Raw genomic sequence first — 27843 nt, 5'->3', positions numbered from 1 at the left:
TGAAATAAATAAGTGATGACATCTATTGATATAACTGCACCTTGAATCTTAGGCTTTGTAAATCATCTGTGAATTCGTATTTCAAATTTTTACATTTATAATAAGATACATTCTCTGATAAATAACAGATCAATTGACAAATCAATTATGTCATTGCTAAACTAAACAGGAATAATTATTTAATTAGAGAAATTAATTATTTAAGAGAATACAACTTACATTTTAAATAACATTATATATTTTCTTAGCAACTCTTATTCTAGCAACTTTCAGATACAATCTTGATTTTGCTTGAAAGAACATTCACAACTTTAAAAAACAGCAAGCTCACATTGATCAACTTGAACAAAACTCTACCATTTACCAACGAATCAGTCTTTAAATGCTCCACAGTTCCACTATAAGTAGAACACTACGCTAAACCCCATCTCCTAACCTGACCTCGATCAGCCAATACCTATTGCCTCAACCACAGTTTGAAGCGAACCAAAGAAAAACATGGATGATACAATTGTTCATTTCTATAGTTCGCGGGCTATAAATGGATGATAGGTTGGTACGTTTTTGGACAGAAAAAAGGAAACGCACCCCGTCGAATCATCCCGCCACCGACATCAATTCCGAAAAATCGGAAGCATCCCCTGAATACCGATCACGGTGCCTGTCCAACACTCCCCGAACAACCCATCAATCGAAGAAATCGTCGTCGCCAAACGGATCGCTTTCCCTCACGAATATATTCACCGACTCCGACTTCCTTATGTGTTGGTCGTTTCTAGACTTATTGTTGTTGTTATTGTTGTTGCTACCCGCGGAATATTTCCCCTGTCGGTTGTGGTTCTTCAACGGTAAGGTGGTGGCTCGATGATCGGACACGTTGTCCTCCATTTCCGCTTTGAAAGCGAACGCGTCGTCATCGTATCTCAGGTGTCCATTGAAGAAGGAATCACGGCTGCCGTCCCCGGAAACGAAGTCGTCGGGCGGCGCGTCCTTAGCCTCGCAGGAAGGAACATCTTCAGGCGTCTGTTTCTGATCTGAGGGTAGCCTCTGCCGATCGGATGAATCGCTCATCGCTGTGGCGGTGAATGGCAAGTCGTCCTCGAAGTAGCTTGATCTCTTGCTGTACACTTCCTCCATCCCCCTCCTAGCTACTTTCGAATATCTCGTGGAGAAGGAAGGACTCTGCGGCGATGGTTTCTGATCGCTTCCCTCGGAACGGATCCTCGGTGGCTCGACCGGGGTCAGAGATTCCGTGGTCGAGGGGTCTATGTGCTCCACGCTTTGGGCGAAATCGTCCTCGAACGGGCTCTGGGTCTTGACGTGAGGTTGACGAGGTTTGTGCCTGGCTACTCTCTTCCGATGCAGACTTTCGCTCTTCGTATCCGGCTCCTCGGACCAATAGGGCCTCTCCACCCAACTGTCGTACTCCTGGTCGCTGCCCCAATAACTCTGACGACTCCTGGAACGTTGAGAGGATCGTATGTAAGGGTCGGAGTCGTTGTCGTTGCACTCGGATCTGGAGGTGCCGAATTTGCTTCGAGACTCGCCGTAAATCATGTCAATGTTGCGCCCCTCGTTCGCACTGTTCGGTCTCTTGGGCCAGTGCCTCTTTCTACCAGACTGATTGTACCTTGGTGAATCATCCCCGGGTCGATCCGAACCGTAGTCTTCGTTCCAGGCGGATGGATAATCGTGTGATCGCTCTCTAGCTTCTCTGTAGTAATAGTAATCCCTGCTAGGGTAATCTGAGTCGGGTGGACCTGCTGTCCTTCTGTTCCAGAATCTGGCGTCCTCTTCCGGCCACCTTCTTCTCTCGTATTTCCTCCTGGACCACCTGTCGTCGTCGTCGTACCCCATACTTTCCTGACTGCCAAACCTGTCTTCCTTCCATAGCATCATCTTTCTCTTTCTCTCGTCGTCGTAGAACGGTCCGTGCTCGTGCGGCCAGTTCCAACGTTGAGGCTTAGATCTACACTTCCAGTGAGTCTCGTAATGCTCATCTTCATCCTTGTATTGCATCTTTCTGTGGGGATAGTGTTTGGACTCTTTCTCCCATTGACTCTCGTCGTGCCAGGGAGAGGAATCCCTAGGTCTGTGCCCGGTGTTCTTGATCCAGGCCGCGTCACGAGACTTCCTGTCCTCCATCATCCTATCTCGGAACCCCCTGTCACGTTTGGATCCCGTCTCTTCGTAGAAACCTCTGTCTCCAAAAGGACCGTCGAATCTGGGATAGTGACTACATCTGAATCTGGGATCTCGTATCCTCCCATTGCTCTCCTCGCTTTCTTCCTCGTCCTTCCACTCGTTGTCGCTGTCGCCCGATTGCTGATACACGCTACCTTTGAAAGAAGACTCTCTGTGGAACTCTTTGCCGTCGGGGGACCAGGGCGAAGTGCCACTGATCGAAGGAGGACACTCCGAAGGTGGTCTGTCCGATACGAAGAGACCTGTATCGAACTTGGTCCAGTTGCTGTCGTCTTTGCTTTCATCTCTCTCCGGTTTCAATTCCGTGAACGGGCAGAAGATGTCTTCGGGGATCAGCGACTTAGTCTTTGTTGGCTGACCACTGGTACTCAACATTTTGATCTCCTCGAAGATGTCCATACTCATCCCTGTGTCTTCCTCTTTCTTGGACTGTTTCTTAGGGCTGGAAGGAGGAGGCGTGTCGGAAAATAGATTTAACAGCTCCACCTCGGCCGAGGGCTTGGATTGAGCTGGTAATTGGACCACAGGAGACATTCTGGTGGAGGTTGGTGTATCTTCTTCAGTTGGTTTGACAGGAGGCTCTGGTTCACCAATGATTTCGCGCAAAGCAGCATATTTGTCGCTGGATATAGATGCGGAGGGTTTCACTTCAACTTTATCCACTGCTAATGAACCATTCGTTTCTTCCGTTTTTTCTGTAACTGGCTTATCGGAATCCTCATTGGAATCACTAGGTTTTTCAGACTCGGTTTCCTCCATTTTCTCTTCAATTTCCACTATAGGTTTAGTTTTATCAGATTCCTCTTCTTCTGGTTGTTTTGACAACAAGTCTGTGGATACTTCAGATTCTATCATTGGTTCTGCTTTACTCTCTGATTCAATTGATTGAGTCTTCTCAAACATATTCGAAGATTCTATTTTTTCCTCAGGCTTTGCACTTGGTTCTTCTTTAGTCAGATCCTCATTGCTAGGTGGAAGTTTCACTGTTAGATTCACTAAAGTGGCCAATGTATCTGATCTACTCTCCTCATTAGTCTCATGCTGTTGGTTAACTATCTCGAATTCTTCCTTCTTCACTGAAGACGTTTCCTCTTCGGTAGACTCTTTCGTCGTACTTTCTTCGTTCTTCTCCATCTGCTCTAGCTCGAACAATTCCCTAAAAACAGCGTATTTATCATAGGTAGTATCCTGTTTGGTCTCCTGTTCAAAGCTCTTTGAAAGTGTGAAAGGTTGTGGCTCGTTGAACGGTCTCGAATGAATCGTGCCAGACATTGATTGCGGTTGGACAACAGTTGCTGGTTCTTGCTTCATAGAAACTGGCTCTTCTGTGTCGCTGGATGCAGCTTCCTTGGCTGATAAGGTAGCCAAACATTCGGTCAACTGCTGAAGAGTCAAACTAGTTAACTCTTTAACGGTCATACCTAAACTGTTAGCCAATTCATCTAAATTAGCAGACGTTAATTGGCTCAACGTGATATCCAAAGAAGGTTTCGTCCTTTTGGGTCCAGTAGTCGCACTGGTCGATGTAAAAAAGGTGGATAAATTCGTGGTAGGTACCATAGAGCTGAATGAATCTTCGAATGTCGACGTGGTCATCGCGCTTATCAACTCAGACTTATTTGATATTTGTACAGGCGGACTGAAATTGTCATCAGATTGGAGGCTCTTCGGCTCCTTCAACGGGCTTTTACTTCTGTCTTTGGTCACTTCGGACTCTCTTTCAGGGAAATCGTAATGGAAATAGGTCTCAGTATGCGGTGGTCTTGGAGGAGGCTTTATCATAGCTCTAACTCCTTGTTTCTTCGGCGGCAGAGGTGGTGGATTGATCAGAATATTGGCGATCCCTCGAGGAGGAGGTTCAGGTACGAGTTCCAATTCGGCGGACGAACTTGACAGTCTAGAGTTAGCATCTGAGGAACAGGATTTTAACGGAGAAGCTGGTGATTCATTGGTTGCTGAAAAGTCGACAGGGAATGTCTTGTCCATGGATTGCGCTTTGTTACCAGATATGTCTACGTCGAATTCTTTTTTGCGAGTCGATTTTATGGGACTAGGAAGCTTTACCAGGCCGTGTATAGACTCTGTAGAGTCTTTTTCCATTCTTGTAAGTAGAGAGACGCCTGCAGAGGTCGGGATGGTCGAGGACTTTGGGGTGGAAGTGTCTTCAGGAGGAAGAGACACGGAAAGAGGTTGATGATGAGCCAGTTTAGGCGTGATATCTGTTCTTCTGCACGAGTCAGTACGCGCGAAAACTGATTGGATCGCCTCGTTCTCGTCGAAGCGATCGAAATTCGCAAAATTGCTGTCCTCGAATTGATTTTCTTTGGCGGCCACATCGTTTCGTGGTTTCACTGACTCTAGTGGTTCCGAGAGAACGTTAAAGTTCGTTGGGAACGTATCCGCCGAGTTAGTAGACACTAAATCTTTTAGCACCTTCTTGGGAGGATTCTTCAAGTGTTGGAAAAAGTCTTTTTTGTCCACGTAGGGTTTGATTAAACCAGTTCCTAATGGATCCAACTCCGTGAAAACGTCTATCTGTGGACTCTTGGCTTGAGTCTGTAACATATCAAATAGTATTTAATTAGAAATAAATATATAATTTGAATAATTATTTGATATTGTTAAAATTAAGACTAAGAAAACTATAAAGTTTGCAGTAATAAGAGAATAGATAAAAATCTTAAGAGGATAATAATCTATGAGTTATGTTAAAATTTTTATATATGTTTTTTTATAAATTATTAAAAAATTAATGTTTATTTAACACATCTACCTCTTCCACATCTTTTTTAACCGGTGTATTATTCTTGGTCGAGTTTGTGAGCTCGCTGTCACTGAATAGATTCTCGGTTTCCTTGTCGAACCATTGAATGGTACTTTGAAGTGGAGGAGTTTTACTAGTCAATGTGGTCGCTGGACTAGACGTGATTGACGATTGGGCGCCTGGAATGGTTTGCTGTCGCTCTAGGTGGCCTCTTTTGGAAGATGAGGGTGGTGGTGGTAGAATTGGTCTCACAGTATCTTCCAGCTATGAATTATATTATTGTTTGAACAAAATAATTTATATTAATAGAAAATATTAGACACTAAAATTAATTTTGATTGATTACCTTCATATTCGCAAAGGAATCGCCAAATGGATCGGTTTCAAAGAGATCGTCAGTGGAAGGTGGTGGATTTTCAGGGGTAATTTTGTCCATGTGATGGATACCTTGCTGCAGAGAGTTCAATTCGAATTGTAAATCTAATAAATCCCTTATTACGGGATTATCCCTTATTGGGGACTCGTTTCGTTTGTCAGCTGACTTGTCTACCTCCGAATTAGTATTCCTTACCCGATGAAGAGAAGATTCTGATCCTGCTGCACCCTGTTACATAACAACATCAAAATTATTTTATACGAAATATCAAATATTTAGTAAAAGAAGAAAATAAGACTTTTTCTTTCTTAAATTATATCGTGATGTTATTAGAATATTAAATATACAAGCAAATAAATTAATTAATTATTATATATAATAAATTAATTAATTAATAATTAATAATTAAAATAAAAAGGAGTGATGGAAAACAATTAGCAATTACTTTAGTATCAGGGGTAGGTTCGACAAAGATGCCAGTGGTATGAAATTTAATAACGTTTATAGCGTTCTGTTCTAAATGCTGCTTCGTTAACTCGATCTCCTTCTTTTTTAACTCGAACACCACTTGAAACAAGTCTCGCATCGCGATTACCACCTGCAAAATATTGCAAGATGAAGAAAAATCTCTTCCACGGTGTCAATGTTGATTATTTCATTGAATAATCATGTATAAAATACTTGAAATTAAAATGAAATTATATTTAAAAACCTAACTATTAAATAAAAATAAAGAAAAAAGGAGGGGGAAGGCGGAGATGTAAAAATTATTTCAAGGATCTTTAGAAGTTATAAAAATATATTAAACATAAATTTGTATTAATTGAAAAATACCTTTTGCTTGAAACAAGTTTCGAAATAATGCACAGCCTGAGAGTTACGTCCTGTTTTACTAATATACTAAACGCGTCCGACTATACACGATCCGCAGTCACTTATGGCCTATTCCCCCTCTATTACACATTTCCCTCTCTCTTACAGTTCAGTCACGTGGTCAGCTACATCCTCTTACTCCTTTCAATAAGTTTTATTGAACATTTTAACATACCATTTTTGGTGATCATATTAATTTCAATTTATATATAGATATTAAAAGACTAAAACTACGCTTAAAAAAATGTAATCTTGCATTCACATTCATCTTCCATTTTGATCATAATAATCATACATTTCTATTAAAAAAAAGATAATGCAATTGTCTATTTATTTCATTTTAATTGTATTGCTAATAAAAAAATGTTATGACTTCTAATAATATATATAATTATTATATATGATAATATATAAATATATAAATATGAAATGAATGTCATGGATTGATGAGAAACACAGCAATTAGATTTTAAATTTCCCTAAAATTCTAAATACTACTAAATTAACTTTTCTAAAAATCTGTATCTTTCAAACAATTTCAAAACTGGCAAAATGATAATTTCTCCCTCTATTTTCATATATATTACAGTTCAACAAAACCTCAGATATCAAGAACATAAAAATGGATTAAAATTAATCCTGCATTATTTTATTTTATTATCGATAAAAACCAATAAAATAAAAATATTCGCTACAAGAAAAAAAAATAGGAAGAACGGAAGGGAGAACCATCGAACAATCGCAATCTCTTTCTACACGAAGGGAAATCGCGTATAATCGAACAACAATCTCCCGCAGTGTATCGTTGGGGTGGTAGGCCGAATCGTATAATGCAATTATTTACATATCCCTCCTGAATTACCAGAGAGTCTAGCGAGGTCGATATTGCTTCTCCTGTATTGGACAAATATCATTTTAGGAACCCCTTTGCCTCGACGTAAGCGAATCGTTCACGATAAACGACACCGACGGTTTGGAACGCGTTTAAGGATCGTAACACACGCTTACGAATGGTTCTTTTATCGAATCAACACGGGCAAACTTTTGTTATTACTCAAAGGCAATATCCGAACCAGTGACGATATAACTGCCGTCCTTGCATTTTCCTTTATCGATTTGAGAGGAAATCGTTATTTTACGTCGTTACTCTATTGCGCTAATTATTATCGATTTTTTTCTTTTTTTTTTTTTTTTTTGAATTCTAAGAAACTTGTATCGAGTGGAATATTTCATCTATTAAGTAAGGAAAGATGATTATGATTTGTTATTGTGATCGCTGATTTCTTTATTTTTTTAAATAATTATTAGAATTATTAAATTATATAATTAGTTTAGAATTATTTAAATAAATGCAGATGAAATTAATTTTGATTTTTATTTAGACATGAATGGATTTAATTAATTGCTATAAAGATATTTTAATTCTGGTCATTTATGTACATCTTATGGATTGATAGATTCAGTGTAAGAATAAATTATATCATATTTCTAGAAGATAAAAGAACAGATGAGAATAAATTAATTAGGGAATGTAGCTGTAAAACATGTTTCTAATACTATGGAAATTTTTATTGATTAATCAAATGTTTAAAAATAAATATATTTTTCTTTTTTTAATTTTAATTAACACTGCTTTGAGATACACTCACGTGTATAAAAAAATTAATTTTCTTCAAATATTATTTTACTTGCTTACCATTGTGTCATATTTAATTAATACATCTCTACGCTATAATAATTATCACTTCTCAGATGTCAAATTAAAATAAAAAGCTGCAATCAATCACAGTCAGTTTTTCTCATCAGCAAACAAAATTCTGGTCAGAAAAGAATAATAAAATTAACTTACAATCAGTACAATACAGGAAAATAAGTTAGTTACTGAATATTCGTGTTAATCTTATTAAAATTATCTTAATAAATCTTAATTGTTTACAATTAATGGATTATAATTAGCAGTTAAATGTAACTCAATACTGTGTAAATCTTACTTGGCTTGCTGCTTTATCTGTCTTGATGCCGAAGAAACGATGACCAGTGTCTGGTGATCCAAAAATGTATCCAAAAGCTCGCGAATCGCTCATATCCTGCGCGATAAACGATATCTTATGTACAGGATGGTGATACAAACAGTCCTGGAACAAATAAATATCAATTACATAAAATGTAACGTAAGAATAATAAAATACGTTTTTAATTTAAGTTACTTTACAAAAATTATTTTCTAAATAGTTATATACATTATGTACATTAAAAGAATTTTTTTCAAAAATTAAATATTCGTTTCAATTGTTATATTTTCTCAAATCATTACCCCAGACTTTTCGTCCCGCAAGCGTAATCCATCGATGCTGACCTGGACGGCGATTCGTTGTTTGTGTTCGCCAGCAGCTCGAATCGCCATCTTCAGATCCGCCAAAGCTGCTTGGCACATCCGGTCCCCGCGTGCTTCCGATACTTCCAATATGCCAATCAATTTCGCTTTGAACGACACACCCTCCCCTAGAAATCGGGTTGGTTCGTTCTTGACTGCAAAATAAATAATTATACAATTCCTTAAAAAAAAATATTAATTTAAAAAAATGTCAATTAATAAATTTCGATAAGAAATAAATTGAAAATATTTTTATCCGTTCAATAAGTATCAAATTAAAAATATTTTTGTAACTATAAATAATAATAATAATAATTTGATCCTAGATTCAATCAAAGATTCACATTAATTTAAATTTTTATAGAAAGAAATTACATAGAAGAAGAACTTTTAAATATATCTCTATATTAATAGAATGTTTAAATTTAAAAAGAAAATGTTTGAAAAAAATTTCATAGAATATTTATAAAATTAACAAATAATGCAAATATATATATCCACATAATAAAAATCTTCTATTCTTAAAAAGAGTATACACATTTCATGTATAAGTAGTAAAATGCTTCTTCCACTCTAAGTAGTGTTACTCAACGTATCGATTCTATTCAATCTCAGTCCCGCACACTCGACAATTATTAAATAACATTTCGCTCCTCGATACTTTCGATTTAAAATGAGAGAAATCTGAGATTAAATCGTGAAGGAAAAAAAAAAGAGAATAAAGTAACAGGAAAGAGAAATAAATTGCTTATCCGAAGGATACTCGAAAAGAATTCTCGTTTTACGCTTTCACCGGGGCGAATTGATCGTGTGGCCGATCGATATTAAGAGGTTTGAAACCATCGTCGGCGGATCACTTCGGACCCCTGCTATCTCGAATTCGATGATTCGATAGGATCCGCATCGCACGAGACCGCATGCAGGGATATTAAAACGGGCGCAGACCGCGACAGATTTTGCATTACTTTGTTAGTCGCATGGTTCGTCATCTATCTCGTGGAAAATTGATCTTGTTAGAGTTCCTATAATACAGTTGCTTATCAATTTGGGAACAAAACGGTGTCCTTTTTGTTCAGAATTTCAAAGGAAAATCGTGTCAAAATTGATTTATTTTTATTGATTTGGATTATTAAATTTTGAAAAATTAATATTTGTAACAAATAATTAACTCTGTCTAACTAATCAATAAATAATATAAAAAAAAAATTACCTTTATATTTATGCATTCCGTATAATATTATTATAATATTATTATAATATTATTATAATACGTTTATGTATTATGTATTATATTTTTTTACAATTTCAACAACATTTATTATTAAGCTTACACGTTCATCATATGCATTAAAATCATATACTCTCAAATTCTTTCTCTCAATCATCAAATCAACTATCCCCATACATACATTCCCCTCGCGAGTCTTAATCTCTGCCACTCGTAACTTCTCGATTTGCCTTTCTACAGACAATTTATCGAAATCTCCCTATCCCTGAAACATGAATGCAGAGCTTCTTTAACGCACACTTTGGACGGCCCCTCGCGACTTTAATGGCCACTAGGCACACCAGCGCATTTGTTTGAACGTACTCGTGCGACTCGAGTGGAGAACGCCAACTGTCGATACTCGAGGTTCTATCTGGATAACCAATTCATGCCCTTCCTATACCCCTTACCTATGATTACTTTTGTACGACCTTTTCATTCTTTTACTCCTTACACGCGTTAAACTAAGATTGTCACAAGTACATCTCCCTTCTTTAGACAGATTTTTATATAAAATCATCATTTTTATATAAAATCAATTTTTGTGAACATAACTAAAAAAATAAACCTTAAATAGAGATTTATTTTATTCCTCAAATATCATGCATAATGTTATACTTTAGATATTTTGTTTTTTTGTGTGCTATATCCATTTTGTAGATTTTTGCACGTTCAAATTTTGCATAAATGCATAAATACATGCAATCTATTGATTATTTCTATATCTATAATAAATTTAAAAAAAACTGGTAAATAATAGTTATTTTTCTCTTTTAAATAAAATAGAATCTGATTTACTATAAAGATATTTTATGCATTCTTCTTTTCAAAGCATGCATCACTTGCATAGATTATTAAGCGCAACAAAATAAAATAAACTTTAAGGGAACGTAATTTATAAAATTGTATCTATTATATTTCAGTTTTTCTTCTATGCATAGAATATACTTATAAGTATCTAAATAAAACATTATTAACTTAAAGATACAATGAAAAGGTAATTATAAAAGGTAATTATATTTACAATATATTTTAAGAGGGATTTTTTCTTTTAATCTAATTTCGTCATTTCAATGGGTATATATATATGTATATATTCATTTTTTCTATTTCTATTTTGAAATTTTTATTGCAATATAAAGTTTTTTAATATATATTAATTTAATATATATTATTTATATTATTAAGTTTATTTTTTTTTTAATAATTTTTAAATACTATCAATTTATAACTAAAAACTATACGTAAGAATAAATCAATTGTTGACATATAAAATTAAGTGTAATAAGTAGTATAATCCTTAAAATGAGCATTACAAAGTAGATAGTGCTACCAGCTAACGGTGATACTGTGTACAAATAAGTAAATCAACAATCTGTATTACCACGGTCGGTAAGTTAACCCTACAATAAAAGCTCGCGCGAAAATCATAAAATTGACGATGTCATCTCCAACAATAAAACCGACATCCTTTCAATTATGTTCAAACCATATGCCTTACGCAAGTATTCAACGTATCGTACATTATTCATGGTCAAATTAATTTGCACAGCTCGAATCGAACAACCATCGTCTTTCTCCCTCTTAGAGAACAGGGAAGCCATATTCCAAAGCTCCCTTTGACCGATCTACAGGGTGATATCACTTAATTTTAGAAAATGTTAAAAATGCCACGAAACAAACTGAAACTATTGCTTAAGGCCACATTATTTGTTGATTCGTATCACAATATATACACCAGATACACAGAGGATGACGTTGATATCGCACAATTTTAATGGTATTCACGAAACTTGTATAAATTCGTTACTGGGGTAACTCTTATTTCTCTTTTCTTTTATTTTTCGCTTTTTTCTTTTTACTCACACTTGCACGGACTGTTTTTCTTCCGTAAGGTCTGCATCGATAGTCCCGTGTAGACGACGAGAAAGTATCGGATATAGGAAAGGAGAATGCTACCGATCTTCTCTCTCGGCGCACCCTGGGCCACCGTACTTTTGCGGATAGAATTCTCAACACAGACACATGTCGCTCACACGTCTTTTTCTCCCTCTGTTTTTATGATTCCTCTTCTATCGCTTTTTTTCTATTATTCTTGCACACGTTTACTCCTTCTCTCTCTCTCTCTCTCTCTTTCTCTATATCTATCTATCTATCTTTCTCTCTCTCTCTCTCTTTCTCTCTCTGCTCCCTCACTCCCACTCCCAATTCCTTTTTCCCCCGCAGCCTATCTCTGTGCCTCTTTAACTATCCTGGCTAGCCGTTACTCTTCCGTTACTCCCTCTGTCTCCTTCAATTCGTGTATTTCCACGGGAGTATGAGATTGGCGCGTTTCACGTACGGTCGGTATTTCTTGTTCCGCAACACAATCGCATTTTGTCACAGACAGCCAAAAGAACACCAAAATCGTATGAACACTTTGTTTGAAAATCGGTTTCTCGTGGTACACACGCGTCGCGTAAAAATACGGATGAAGTAACAGCTGCCTCTGCCGGCACAGGTCATCCATGTTAGCCTCTCTTATTGATCAATAATATACCATCTAGTACGTGGCGTCGTCGCTTCGGGGCCATAGAGAACATTTCCCGCTTTATGCGCACTTTTTCATTGATTCTAGATTTTCGTGTTTCCTTCTCTAGTGTTTGCAACACGAATAGAATTCTACATTTTGAAGATCGTTTTTATTTATAATAAGTTAATAAATGGTATAATTTCAATATATTTCTTTTTATTGCCGATATCGACCGAGACGAACCTGACAAACTACTTTTATTTTTCGTCACAGTTTCCAGCAGGCGCAATTGCAACAAATAATACTGTGGCATTAGTGTTATTTCATTTATAATTGTTTCTCATTTTCATAGAATAAAATTTACGACATTGCGTAGTCACGTTACATTATTTGTCATAATTGAATAAATGCTAATTATTATTATATTTATATTTTTTACAAAAATCATGTTTTTAATATGTAAAAAACAAGTTGGCACCATATAATTAGGTTATTTAATTATGAAATATATGTGTATATATTTGATATTAAAATTTTATTAAAAATAAAATTATTAATAAAAAGTACAGTTATTAAAAAACAAAGAAATTATTAAGTATAAAAAATTAAATGTTAATAATTTCATGCATTGATATATAACAAATAAAATTTGTATAATATGTATTATATATTATATTTATATTATTTTATAAATATTAAATAAATGTCATCTTTGATTTCAATTGATATTATTTTGAAATTTTTAATTTATTTGTCTTTTATTGTAATATAATTAAAAAGAAAAATCAAGATCAGTATTAATGATGTCATAACCAAAAATCAAAAACAAAGATATAGGCGATAAATTCAATTTATAGACATAGTTATATCACATTATTAAATTAAAATAGATATAGAATAAACTTTTCATTAAATTACAAACTCATTTATGCTTATATTCATTTATATTTAATAATTTTCTTTTTAATTTGTTATATTTTTAAAATGTAGAAAAAATAAAAAATATACAAAAAATATTTATATAACATGTAACTATACAAAAATAATATATATAATATTAATATATATGAAATATAAATGTATATAAAGAAGCAAATTTATAAAATATATATGTATAAGCACAAACCAGATATAAAATAGATCTAACAATAAATGGGATTTTTTGTCCCATATTCTAAAATATCGATATATAAAATCAGAGTTTTTGTTACTTCTTACGATTTAGTATAGTGAATGTACGAATTATATTGAATTCAATTATTGAAATTGATACAAAAAAAAAGCAAATAAAATTATAACTACAAACGAAGTACAGAATAGATATGACTCTTATAGCATAAAAAAAGACATATCTAAATTTAAGTGATAGAGCCATCTCTTTGAAAACTGTTCAAATTAATACCTTATTATTATCGACAGCAAAATGAATTTTGTCAATGGTCTTTGATTAGTTGCACCATCTTTTTAATAAACGTTGAAACTATTCATATATAATTATCGACATTATAATAAATTTTTTAAATAAAATTCACAAATTTTGTTTTTGAACTATGCTAAATTATGTAATAAATTGAAATTTTCTTCAAATATATATATATATATATATATGTATTTGTATTCATATGTTATAACAAATTAAGAAAATTAATATACTAATATTAACACAAATTTTTAATAAATTTTTAAAAATTATTAATTAACTTTCAAATAAATATATATTTATGAAGATTATTATTAAACTATATTATTAAATATAATAAAATATTATTAAATAATATCAAAATAAAATGTTAATGATTTTTACATTACAATTTGTAAGAAAATATAACATAAAAATTAATCAACTTAATAACTTAATATCAATTTGTATAATCGTTTTCGTTAACGCTGCTTAATTATTCGAATTAAGGCGATAGCATTTTTAATGACATTCGAGAACCCTGACCGTAAAAGTACGATGCTACGCCATTGGTCTCATCGAAGTCACGAGCTCTCAGTTCGCGCAGAGCCGCCGTTTAGTAAAGATGTGTTGTGTCGTTCATCATTTATTTTAGTGAAAGAAAACGGAGAGAAATTAAGGCTGCAGTGTATCTTAACGTCATTTACATCCGTCACCTGTGCCTTAACAATATTTCCAGGCTAATTAAGCGGCTGACAAATGAACGCACATCATGACATCTCGTAAAAACTTGACCGTTATATTAGCGATAATATTTGGAATTTTCACAATTAACATACATGCTAGATCTTGGGGTAAGTAGAATAATCATTTATTAAGCCATTTTATGTTATGAAAAATTGTATTAATAACAATTTAATATTGTATAAATGATACAAGTAACATCGTGTTGCGAGTCGCGTGAACGCTCTCCATTCACGCGGTCTCAGTGGTCACGTACGCCACTTCTCGTACTGTTTTACCTTGTAGAAAGTCGAAACACGACTGAAAAGGTGAATGAAACTGATCCTTGATTTGTTTCAAACGGATTCACGAGACTTCTATGATTAATATTGACATGGAAATAAAGCGAAATGGTACTTGTCCTTATACCTGTTTACGTAATGAATGTCAAACCGAGTTCTGCTTTCTGTGTATATGCGTACACGCATATAGAAATCGTACGGAATTTTATCGAAAAGCTAATAAATCAGCGAATAGAAGTCTATATTGAATTACCGTAACTCGATAACACATCTAAAAATTATCACCTACCGGTCAAATTTTTAGTGATTTTTTTTTTTAATTATAATATAGATCGACATAGATCTACTTTATCTATTTCGATTGTTCTCTCGACAAATATCAAAAGAAAACCATGTGGTATGATCAATGTAAAAATAGTAGTCATATGAATTATGTCACATAAATTTTTCGAATGTCAAGCGATCCTCGAATCCTCATTCTTATGTACGTTCTCGCGAGCGTATTTAGAAAAACTGTTCCGTCGTGCATTGTATCACTAATATCAAACTGTTTAAAAATTATGCGTACAGAATGATATGTGAAATCTGAATTACGTAATACATGAAATTGATAACATTATTTGAATTGTTTAATTTTATAATCTTATAGAATATATACAGAATACAAAATAGACTCATCATTGTATTGATATATATATATATATATATATATATATATATGTATCAGTTATGTAAAATGTATAACGATATAGAATAATAAGTTAATTTAATAACAGAAATATTGATTAATTTTCAATCTTTATAGATCAATAAAAAAAATTATCTCCAATAATTTTCAAGCATAATAAATAGAAAGAATTTTCTGCTGTATTTATTTTTATATCATTAATAAGATTAATACAACAGTTATTTATCATAAATAAGCATGACGAAATTTACAAAATGCAAATGTAACGAAATTGAATAGCTGTATTCTTATGTCGCGATTGTGAAGTGAGATATACAAGACGTATGTTCATATGAATATAATATATAATATGAATATAAGAATTATATGGAACAGCGAAATATAACACTCGTGATAATTTGTTAGAAAAAAATTTGAAACTGGAAATAATAATATAAGATAATTCAACGTTGCATATAATTTTTCATTTTTTTCGTTGATATACCATTATTTATGCTCTTATTATCTAACCGTTATTATAAATTACTTTCATGCAAATTGTTTTAATTTTTACAAATTCATTTAAAAAAATATATATGGAAAAATAATATCTTTTAACGTTAAATATTTTATAAATATTTAAATTTATATTTATTATATTTAATTCATCATATATCATAGTAACAAAAAAAGAAAAATATTTGTCAACAACATACAAATTTTCCTCTTATTATCTATTCTTGCACAAATAAAATTTCTATTCGTGCGTACGTCAACTGGAAATGATTTTCAATCAGCAAGTAAAATATTTAACATATTTATGAATGTGTATGTTCATTATATTGCAAAAACTTGAATAGTTTATTCCATGATTCGAAGACATTGCGCAGTTTCATTTCTTGTCAAGTCAATCGACAATGAAAGAAATATTCAATGATCTTCGACATTCGATTTATCGTTATAAAACATTTAGATAAAATTTAATCTGTCACTGTATTTTCCATATTTTATTGTATTTTCTTATTTACAATTAGAGGTGATGAAATAATATAAAGAATATGCCTTGCATAATTATAATATGCTTTTCGATAATTAAAACAAATATTTAATAATATTTCAATATTTAAAATAAATAATTTAAAAAAAGAAAAAAATTTTGTTGAATTTTATAAATTTTATTTATTGTAAATTATAGTAAAGTTATCTTAACCATTTATTTTTATTTAATTTTTCTGCATTATCCATAATATTAAATTATTTATAACTATATTAAATTACAGATTATATTTAAAAATGTATACGATTTAATTTATGTATATATATATATAACAAAAAAAGAACTTTTCTATTTTCCGATTTATTGTTATGATTCGATTTCTAAAATATAAGTTTTCAAAGTTTCTATATTATAGTTACGGCGCGCACTTTTTAAATATTAGTTGCGCGCGCAACATCTTAAACATATGCGTAGAGTAAAAACACGTGCGACAGAATTCCTTTATATTTGATAAAAGATATAAAACGATTAAAAAATTAAAATATATAAGTATAAAATAAAATATTTGATATATATATGGATAATATATATATAGATATGGAAAAAGGAGATATTTTAATTATAAATTTTTATTTTTCTTTTAATTTTTTTTATGCTCTATTTAAAGAAAAAAAGATTAAAAATATATTTTTTTTTCTTATGAATATTTTTTTTAAAAAATCAGAAAATATATATACATAATGTGTATATCTTGCAATAGTGTACTATATACAGCCCTGAGAACTTGCTATATCAATCGGTACCGCTAATTTGTAGGTTAATTTATAACCGCAATATAATCAAGAGTACATGTGAATATACACTTGTGAATTGATTCTTGACTCAACATAAATATCTATCAATCATCTATGATTAAATTATTTTTTAGAAGAAAAAATTTATTTAAAGATTTATTTATCATTTATTTATCAATCTGTTATAATTATTATAAATAAAATATTTAAATTGAAATATAGTGATAATAATATATTAATAAAATTGTAAATACATAAAAATTTAGAAAAAAAAATTGATTTATTATAGAATTTATATCAAACTTCCTATATTTGAAATTGATTCTCTTATGATTTGTATAATATTTGCATTTATAAATACGTGACGTAAAGATTACGTGATTTCCAGAAATATATGTTGAAATACATATTTTGTTAAATAAGTTTTAATTTTAATAACATTATTATGATTACATATTAAGTTATGGAATTTTGTAAGAAAAATTTATAAAATGCATCTATTTTTGATAAAATATTTATGTATGATAATATTTTTGATAATGAAAAAAAAAATTTTTTTTTCTATTATTATTATTATATATATATATTTTCTTTCAAATTTTGAATTGCTAATGTATTCTAATGAATTAAAAATATATCGTATTAAAATAAAATCAAGATAACAAATAAATTCAAGATAATATAAATTTCAAAACTTTTTTTGTTAATTCTTTAATATATGATATGATTTTATATAAATCTTGTATTTTTTTTAAATTTACTTTAGAAAATTTATTTTAATACTTTCGATTCTTTTTTTTTTATTTTTCGTTATATATTTATATTTTAATTTATCATATTGATTTTGTTCTTAATTATAGAAATGATAGTTACATTTAAATTTTCCAACAAAATAACCGCAATCGAAGAGGTTAATAAGTCTTAATTAAGTGATATCTTACCATGCAAATACTCAAAGAATTATGCTATCTGCGGTTCATGAAATCTTAATTTTATTGTTTAACTATATTTGTACCTACTCGGATATAATAAAATCAATCATACGAATGAATTTGTCAAAAACACTTAAAGAATTGAATATTTATACATTGAAGCATTGATTTGAACGTTAAATTCATTAGACTAGTTTGAACTTTCTAGAAATATCAGAATATCAGAATGAATTGAACTTTTCATCTATTTCTTGCTATATTTCATATTGCATAATTAATATTTCATGTTTGCATTATGTGAATTAATTCAAATATATTCTCGAATACAATAAAAACTGAAATAAATCATTGAAATAATTTGTATAATAAAATGAATTATAAATTATTTTGTTATTTATTTAAAATTTTTTTTATTCTTTTAATTTGAATAAAATAATGAAAAAATATAATTATAAAATAAAAAATAAATTACAAATTATTATTCATTGATCATCATATTCATCAATATTCTTCTTCTTTCATAACATAATATATGGTATAAATTATTAAGATATACATAATTTTTAAAATGATAATGGTGAATGCTATCATAATACTATAAAATTACTAAAAAAAAAAAACGAAAAATCTTTCATGTTTTTTTATTTTAATCATTTCGAATTATTTTTCACTAAAATTTATTATTATTTACATTAAATTATAAAAGGAAAAGTAAGATAAAACCTGACCTCTAATATCATCTTTTATGGAAAAAAAAATTATAGAATAAAAAAAGATTTAGATAACATTGAAAATCTTAAATAAGAAATCTCATAATATATATATCTCATAATATTATAAAATAAGAGTTCTGTTTTTAAAAAAATTATTAAGGTATAAATATAATATAAATTAATATACTATAAACTAAAAATTTATATAATTATTTACTTATAAAAAAGAGAAAACGATTTTTGGAAAATGATTTCATTTTATGAATAAAGTAAAATTTATAAAATTATAATTATAAATTTTAATTTATTTTATAATAATAGATAATTAATAGATAAAAAATTGTATATCTGTTTATATTAATTTTCGATTTTATATCATAAGTTAGATATAATAAAATAATTATTAAAAAAAAATGAATAATTAATAAAATAATATATTATTATTTATATATATATATATTATCATTATATTTTGTTAAATAATCATAATAATTTTAATGAAATGTATAAATATATATAATATATATGATAATATATATAATTTTTTTATAATATTTATTATTAATTAATTTTTTTTCTTTATTTTTACAGATTTAGCAGTATTGATAGGGCGTGAAATTGAATTTCTTGCGCAAAATCAAACATTAATAGCGCAAGCAAAATTTATGGATGCTGTGGCTCTATCGGGGGTGGCTTATGATGAAAATACTCGAACAATGTTTCTCAGCGATTTGAGAAATAAGAATAACATGTCCATATTTAGTAATGATCTGACGGACAAGAATTTTACGTTAAAACCGTTACATAAAAGTAATTATATTACTATTATATATAATTATTTTTTTTATACATGCATATTTCTGGATATTTTTTATTTTTAAAATATTTTTAATTTCTGAATTGAACTTTAATATTAATAGAAATATTCATAATTTATATATTGAATAATTTATATTTTAAATATTCCTTTTGATATATTTTTATATATATTTTTTATATATATTTTTATATATATATTTTTATTTATATATATATTTTTTAATATTTTGATATTTTATGGATTGATTTTTTATTTTTATGTAAAATTATTTCTAAATATCTTATATAAGAATTTAATTTGTTATAATTTAATTATTAATATTTAATAATATTATTATTTATATAATATAATAATATTATATATATTATATATTAATATTATATATTTAAAAAAGTTTCCTTACTTAAAGTAAAAAAAATAAATTTTTTTTAATAAATTCAAATTATATATATATCTAAAGATTTTTTATTTAAAAAAAAAATTAAAGAATATTTATATTATATCATCAATAATATGAATATTTTTTTCATATTAATTTCTTACTTATTAAGAATCTTTTTATTAAGAAATTCAATATAAAAATAAATTTAAATTTATCCTTACATTTAAATTAAAATCATATTTTTGAAAAAAGTACTTATAATATACAAACGATATTTTTTACTATTTCCAGATCGAAATAAGAGTCTCATCTTGACACTTGCCTTTGATGTAGAAACGCAAACTCTATTTTGGAGTGATATTCTACAAGAAGTGATTATGAAGATGCATATATTACCAGATGGATCACTGGAAGAAGCAAAGGTGCTCCACAATTTAACTAGCTTAAATCCGTGTGGTATCGCTCTGGATGTATGTAACAGGTGTGCTATTTTATGTCCTACATACACATTACCATGATCATTCACAACAGGCAATTTAGATCAGTTTAGAAATTCCATTTAGAAATTCATATCAAGTAAAAGAAAAAAAATCTCCCTGAAACATAACGAAATTAAATAAGAATACAAAAAATTAAATTGTATAGAAATAAGAAAAGAAAAAAAGAAAAATATTTATCATATACATATATATGAAAAAAAATATAAAAACTGATAATTATACATTATTTATATTATATAGGCACATATACTGGACAAATAATAATAATTCATATTCAAGTATCGAACGGTCAAATTTAGACGGAAGTAATCAAACAACCATAATCAACGAAAATTTGTATGATCCGCTAGCTATCGCTATAGATCATATCAACGAGAAACTTTATTGGATCGACGATATTGAAGGCATACGAATTAAAATCGAGCGTAGTAATCTCGATGGTTCTGAACGTGAATATTTGATTCAACCTAAACGTCATCAACCAGTTCATTTGGCATTAGATAATGATTCGATATATTGGAACGATATCACGGAAAGAGCTATTTGGAGAATGCCAAAAGATGGGAAAAATGAAAGTTCAATGATTAAGTTTCGTTCGTATCATGAGTCGCATCCTGGTATTGCACCAAGTGGGATTTTAACGCGTGATAATGTTGGCAAAATAGATTGCAAAAAAAGATCAAAAATTAGTACGACGATCACAATACCGCTTCGTGAATCATCTAATAATTTGACAACTAGTACAGAAGAAATGAACGAAATAATTACTGAAACAATCAAATACTGTCTGAATAATGGTCTTATGAACGAAAAAGAAGGAACATGTCAATGTAAATCTGGGTAAGTATCTAATAACATAAATATAGTTTGAGTTTGGATATTATTTTATTGATATGGAATTTAAAAATCAAATTCTAAATTGTATAATGTAAAATTAAGACTAAATATGAATTAAATTATTTTAGATTCACTGGAGCACATTGCGAGACGGATTTTTGTCATAATTATTGTTTACAAGGCAGCTGCAGTATAAACATTAATGGGTTACCCATCTGTAAGTGCAATAGTACATTTATTGGACCAAGATGTGAAATAGATCCATGCAAAGACTATTGTTTGCATGATGGTCAATGTTCCGTCCTAAATGAGAAACCAGTTTGTAAGTGTAAATATTCTGAAGGATCTCGTTGTGAGATTTTAAACAATGTAATTGAATTTTGTGAAATATTTTGTGCAAACATGGAACCAGTTCCTACTAGCGTTTCTCTTAACGCTAAGTGCAGGTATATCGCTTTGATAAACTTTTAATTTCATAAAAGTTTGAAAAAGTTTTGAATTCTTAATCTGTTTCAATTTCAATTAAAATAATTATTATAATAATTTCATATTTCATATTAAAAGTTTTAATAATTAAAAATTACGCTTTTAAGAACAAAACATAGTGCACATAATCAAATTCTTAAATTATTTTATAGATTTATATATTCACTCGTATGTATCATTATAATTGTGTATAAAGCTATCATTGAACATAATTTGTTTAATTAATGAATTTTCTATTATTTAAGGATTAGTATAAAAATAATTTTAATCATAGTTTGATAAAATTTTTTTATTAATGAAGTTTAATCAATATATGATTTAAAAATTCTCATTTGAAATTAATTCAGATTAATTTTCTGTTAATAGATGTGCTGAAAGAAATGAAAAAGGTGCACAATTAGTGACAGTTAAAGAAGAAGAAGACGAATATAGAACATTATTACCAATTTTTGGTGCATTCATTGGCATACTTGCTCTCGTGATAATCGTACTTAGTTATTATGTAAATAAGTTTCGAAAACGACCACGTATCAAAAAACGTTTCGTCGTCAGCAAAGGCGGTGTGACGCCGCTCACGTCTCGACCACAGCTGCCGGATAATCAATGTGAAATAACCATAGAAAACTGCTGCAACATGAATATCTGTGAAACTGTGAGTGATCTACCAACTAAAATATAAAAATTATTTGCGTGCATGAGCATATAATATATGCAATGAATTAAAAATGTATTAAATAAATATTGCAATTATATACATATTCAGAGAAAAAGAAACAATTAAAGATTTAAAAATAAAATCAAAGGTATAGAACACGAACACAAGAATTTCAATTAAACAGATTGTTTCTCTTTCTCCTAAGAAAAATTTTAAATGCAAAACAAAAACAAAAAAATAATAACATTGCTATTTTCTAATTTTTTAAATTTATAATGCTTGTTATTTAATTACAATTAAGAATGCTTTTAATTATATTTGGAATACTTAATATTTAAATATTGAAAAAGAATTGCATATTTACTTTTTACTAACTTGAATGCCATTTCAATAAAAATTTCATTATTTAATTGTAATAATTTTTTGTTTACATTTTGATTAATATCTTATTATGCATGAACTGATATAAATTGTTATACAGTTTTTGTTAAGATTTTGGGATATTAAAATAGATTCATTTAAAAAATATATAATCATCATCATTATGCGATGCTCCATGTTGCAGTATGAAATTTAATGATTATGAACTTAAAACAACTTGTATTACTAGAACTTTAAGTTTTGAACGAATAAATAATTTTTAATATAAAACAGTTATTCAGAATTAATAGTAACCTTTCTACAAAATAATATTATAAGGAAAACATTTTTAATACTTTAGTATGAATATGCTCAAAATCTTTTTTTGAATATAACTTACAATATAACTTACTTATTTTAAGCTATTTTATATAATTTATTTATATATAGATTAATTCTTAAAAGTTTATATTTATTTCAAATTTAATTTTGTAAGATATCAATTATTTGCAAGAATTTTAAAAATTAAAAATGTTTTTAAGAAATTAAAAGTGTAATTAAATCGTTATTTTTTAAATTAAAAATTATATTTATTTAAAGAGTTTATAAAAATTTATCTTTTTTTATCATGCTTTACATCAAAATTTCGAAGCAAACTATCGGATTCATATTTAAACTTTTATTTTTTACAGCCATGTTTCGAACCAAAATTATGTGCAACGGCGCCGGGAACAAATGGTTCTAAGAAAGAAGAAAAAAATTCTTTGCTCGATAATATGGAAGAAAATTCATGGTAGCATAAACTAATAACTCGACGTATTGATTGGCGAAGATTTTGTGGAGTTAATAAAAAATTTATGGAAAGTTTAACTTCGCAGAACTACACGTCTGTACATACCGCAGAACGTTGTAATATTATTGTTATATTTAATAACAATGCTTATGAGATACAAGAACATCATGATGATGATACAGTCAAAAGAAGAAAGCCAAAGGTCTTTTTCGAAGACTCTTAATTTTTATTACATTAAATAATATGTAGGGCTGTGTTCATATAAAGATGATTTCATCTAATTATTAAAAGAATTATCAATTTTTTTTAAAAATATGCAATTATATATTTTTCATAAAAAAAACAAAAATCTTAAGTTCCATGGCATTTTTGAAATGTCTTGGTGTATAAATAATAGATATATATATATATATAAAATTTATACAAATTTTATATAATACTTTGTTAGTAATATTTCCTAGTTCTTTAATTTATTCCTTGTTTACTTTTATTCATTTTTTGAAACTATTTCAATAGTAACAAAATATATATTAAAAAAAATAACATCCTATATTAATTCTGAGTGCAACTAAAGGGTACATAAAATATGCCTTAATTGCTAGGCTTAGTGATTGCTCAATGTATTATTAACAATGAGTACAATTTTAAAAAAATCTAGATTACAAAACTATTATGAACATTATGTTATATATTTTGTTTATGAAAAAAACAAAAAAATGAATGTTTCAAGTTAAAACCATCATTGAATTTTATTTTTAAACATTAAATTATGTTATTTCTTATTTTATTTATATTTTTTTTATAAATAATTTTGAATCAAAGAAGAATATTGATAAAAATTTTTTGTATTTATGAGAGAATTTTAGAAAAATAATGTGATTTGGATGACTTTAGAAAATTTTAACTTTAAAATTAATGAGTTATTTTGTTTTTTGAGCGATTAAGGTTGTTATAAAGATTTTATATAACATTGTTTTGAATATTTATGCAAATTCTTATACATGATAAATAACAGAAAATCTGTAATCCATTTCTATAAATTAGTTATTTACAATTTTAAATAATAATAAAAACATTATGTAAATTAATGGACATTTATACATCCATAGAAAGTACAACAAACGTGCTGAAATTCGTTTGCAGACTGAAAGATTTTACATTAATCTCTTGGTTTTCGAAATAGAGTACAAATTGTTATATATTTAAGTAAAAGTAACTTATACAAAATACAATAAAATAGGAGGAATCTGTTTGAAATTATTATATTATATTTTCTGTTTTATTGCTTCCAAAAAATTAAAATCAAATTGTACTTTCTATCGCTCTCTTTGTACTTAAATTATACAATTATTTACGAATGATAGCTAGCATTTTATAATGTGTAGCTAATTAAAACATAAATTTAAATTTATACCAAAGAGAGGAGAGAGAAAGAGAGAGTGAGAGAGTGAAAGAAAGAGATTCTGTATAAAATTATCAATATTAAGTATAATAGTATAATTTCGAAATATTATTATCTTAAAATAATATGATTAAGTTTCTAGAATTTCACATATATAATAATAATAGTAGCATACTGGTAGCAGTATGTCTTTTTTGCACCAAATGAAATTGTATTAAATAAGTAGATGAAACAGAAAGACAATTATTGCATGGCAGTAATTTTTATGGACATAAAAGATATAATACAGCTATGAGCTATTTTAAATTCGGTTATAAACATGAAATACCAATATTATGATATAAATAATTCATTATTTGTTTTTGATATGTACTTCTATTTTATGAGAAGTAATGTTCCTGCTGTTGTAGAAGCAAAGAACATGACGATTTATTTTGTTCCTATATACCATATAATTAATAATATAATTTAAAGACATTGTCCTTTACAATGTCACTATTTTATATTATTAATAATTATAATTATATAATAATTTAGTAATCAATTTTATATAAAATATTTGTATCATTTGTTAAATTCCAAAATATGTTCAAATAGAATGATACAAGTAAAATATATATTAAATACTATTTGGAATGTAGTCCTTCCTCGAACACTCATCCCCAGAGGAGGGTTAGTGAATTTATTGTGAAAGGCTTACATTCCTAAATAAATTTTTCACAGATATATTCTAAATAGCTAAATTGTTTTATTTTTTTACTCTTTTTGTGTTTGTACTTAATTTAATTGATATAGATAATAATGTATCAAAAGAATTTTAACTGTTGTTTCAACGATAAAAAGAAAAAAATTTCATTGGTATATTATTATTAGTAATTAAACAATTCTTAAATTATTCTATTATTTTTATACTTCATCAATATTATTGAAAGATACCAAAATTTCGAATATTTTGTACCATTCTATTATGATTAATATGTTGATTGCTGTTGTATACAATGAAAATGTAATAAAAATAATTAAGACTAATATATATCTTCTTATATTTTTATTGCATAACTTTTAAACTACATTAAATTTTTTTATGTATATTATACTACTTTTTCATTTTTTATGAAAATAAATAAAAGAAAAGATCCTATACATTAAATAAAAATGATAATAGAAATAATAATGTGAAAATAATATGAATTAACAACATTAAAAATTGTTATTAAAATAATTACATGCAAAAAATGATTATAAAAATAGAATATATATAACTCACAAATATTTCATTAATCTGCTTTTAATTGACTTTCAGGTAAAACTACTTTTTCACCAGGTTTAAACGCAGGCATACCAAGATATGGACAACTAGCACATCGAAAAGCATCACCAAGATAGCACTAAAAAAGAAATATATGTTATTTTTATTTAAATTTTTTTAAGATAAAAAAAAAAATATAAATTACATACATTTCCACATGAAGATTTTACAGTTCCTTCTGTTGCAGTTTTTCCACTTAATTCTTCAGCTAAGCCACAAGTGCAATCTTTGCAAGCTTTTCGTTTACCTGTTGTACTACATACTAAAAAAAATTATAATAATTAATAATTTTTTTTTAATATTTTTCAGGAAAATTTATTTAAGAGTTTTTAAATAAAATTTAAATTTGACTAAAAATTAACAAATAATAAAATTATTTTTATTAAAAGATTTATTTATTTAAAATGTTTATTTAATATTATATTTAAACAAATAATTTTTAACTATAATATATATATATATATAGAATATTTTTTATTTAGAATTTAACTTACCTCGTAAACTATTAATTATTGGTTTGACAATATCACTTTCATCTAAAAGATCATCTTCATTAATTAATTCTTCATCAACAGCACTATCTAATTTCCATATATTAGAAGATTTCTTTTCTCCAAAATTAAGTGTTACACTAGAACCAATCTATATAAATTGGAAATATAATAAATATAAAAACTATCTAAATAAAACAATATTAAAATGTGAAAAAATTTATGAAAAAAAATATAACTTACCTCAAATGAAGGTTTTTCTGCTACTATTTCGAAAATATTATCAATATTATTGTATACATTTAGCAAAAGATTTTTTAACTGTTTTGTATCTAAAGATTCTTGCGCTTTTACTTTAAAACCACTCAATTTCAAACTAGATACTCTTTCATCAAAAATAGAATATACATTTTCTTGTTGGTATGATTCATAAATAATTAATATACCTTCTGGTTTTAACAATCGTAAAGATTCTTCTAGAAATATTTTAATATTTGCATATGATAATTTAAAAATAAAAATAATTATATCATAAATAGAAGAATTGATACCTGAAAAAAAAAACAAAAAAATATAATGAAAAAAATAACTATTACATAAAATTGATATATAAAAAATATTTAAAAAATATTTAAAAAATATTTATGTACTTACATTTTTTCAATTCTTTTGTTGACACAATTGAAAGTTGTTCCGCATGATTGAGACATTTTTGAATTGCACTGATAAAGTCTACGATGTTGTCATTAGAAATATCACTATCTAGAATTATCAAAACATTGCTATTTTCTTTGAAAAAAGTCATGTTCGATGAAAAGACAAAAAAATTTTTGACAAATTTATAATATAATATCCGTTTAAGTCCAATTCTAATCAGCTGATTGCATGATCTAATGAAATATAGATATGA

The 27843-nt window shown here is 28.3% G+C and overlaps 3 protein-coding genes across 5 annotated transcripts; 1 reads left to right on the top strand and 2 right to left on the bottom strand.

Annotated features, from left to right (window-relative positions):
* Positions 1-220: 220 nt before the first annotated feature.
* Positions 221-26518, bottom strand: LOC122716225 (protein disabled). Of its 3 annotated transcripts, XM_043939114.1 has the most exons (8): positions 11726-11959; positions 8533-8747; positions 8210-8353; positions 5791-5943; positions 5541-5573; positions 5316-5420; positions 4979-5233; positions 221-4761 (listed from the first exon to the last, which is right to left on the bottom strand). In XM_043939114.1, the coding sequence occupies exons 1-8, from the start codon at positions 11760-11762 to the stop codon at positions 688-690; spliced, it is 5016 nt and encodes a 1671-aa protein (XP_043795049.1). In that variant the 5' UTR covers positions 11763-11959; the 3' UTR covers positions 221-687. The 3 variants fall into 3 exon arrangements, with proteins under 3 accessions (XP_043795049.1, XP_043795050.1, XP_043795048.1); XM_043939115.1 differs by lacking the exon at positions 11726-11959 and adding an exon at positions 26401-26518 and having other exon boundaries at positions 5316-5573; XM_043939113.1 differs by having other exon boundaries at positions 5316-5573.
* Positions 14371-24044, top strand: LOC122716226 (protein cueball). Its single transcript, XM_043939116.1, has 7 exons — positions 14371-14624; positions 19490-19708; positions 20392-20581; positions 20841-21440; positions 21566-21883; positions 22290-22575; positions 23631-24044. Exons 1-7 carry the CDS (start codon positions 14543-14545, stop codon positions 23733-23735), a joined length of 1800 nt encoding a protein of 599 aa, XP_043795051.1. The 5' UTR covers positions 14371-14542; the 3' UTR covers positions 23736-24044.
* Positions 26321-27843, bottom strand: LOC122716227 (anamorsin homolog). The gene is made up of 5 exons (XM_043939117.1): positions 27588-27843; positions 27177-27484; positions 26937-27084; positions 26592-26704; positions 26321-26521 (listed from the first exon to the last, which is right to left on the bottom strand). The coding sequence occupies exons 1-5, from the start codon at positions 27736-27738 to the stop codon at positions 26411-26413; spliced, it is 831 nt and encodes a 276-aa protein (XP_043795052.1). The 5' UTR covers positions 27739-27843; the 3' UTR covers positions 26321-26410.

The sequence above is a fragment of the Apis laboriosa genome, unplaced genomic scaffold (genome assembly GCF_014066325.1).
Source record: "Apis laboriosa isolate Shangri-la unplaced genomic scaffold, ASM1406632v1 scaffold43_cov150, whole genome shotgun sequence".
In the NCBI taxonomy this organism is placed as follows: Eukaryota; Metazoa; Arthropoda; class Insecta; order Hymenoptera; family Apidae; genus Apis; species Apis laboriosa.
This window is presented reverse-complemented; position numbering and strand designations above follow the sequence as displayed.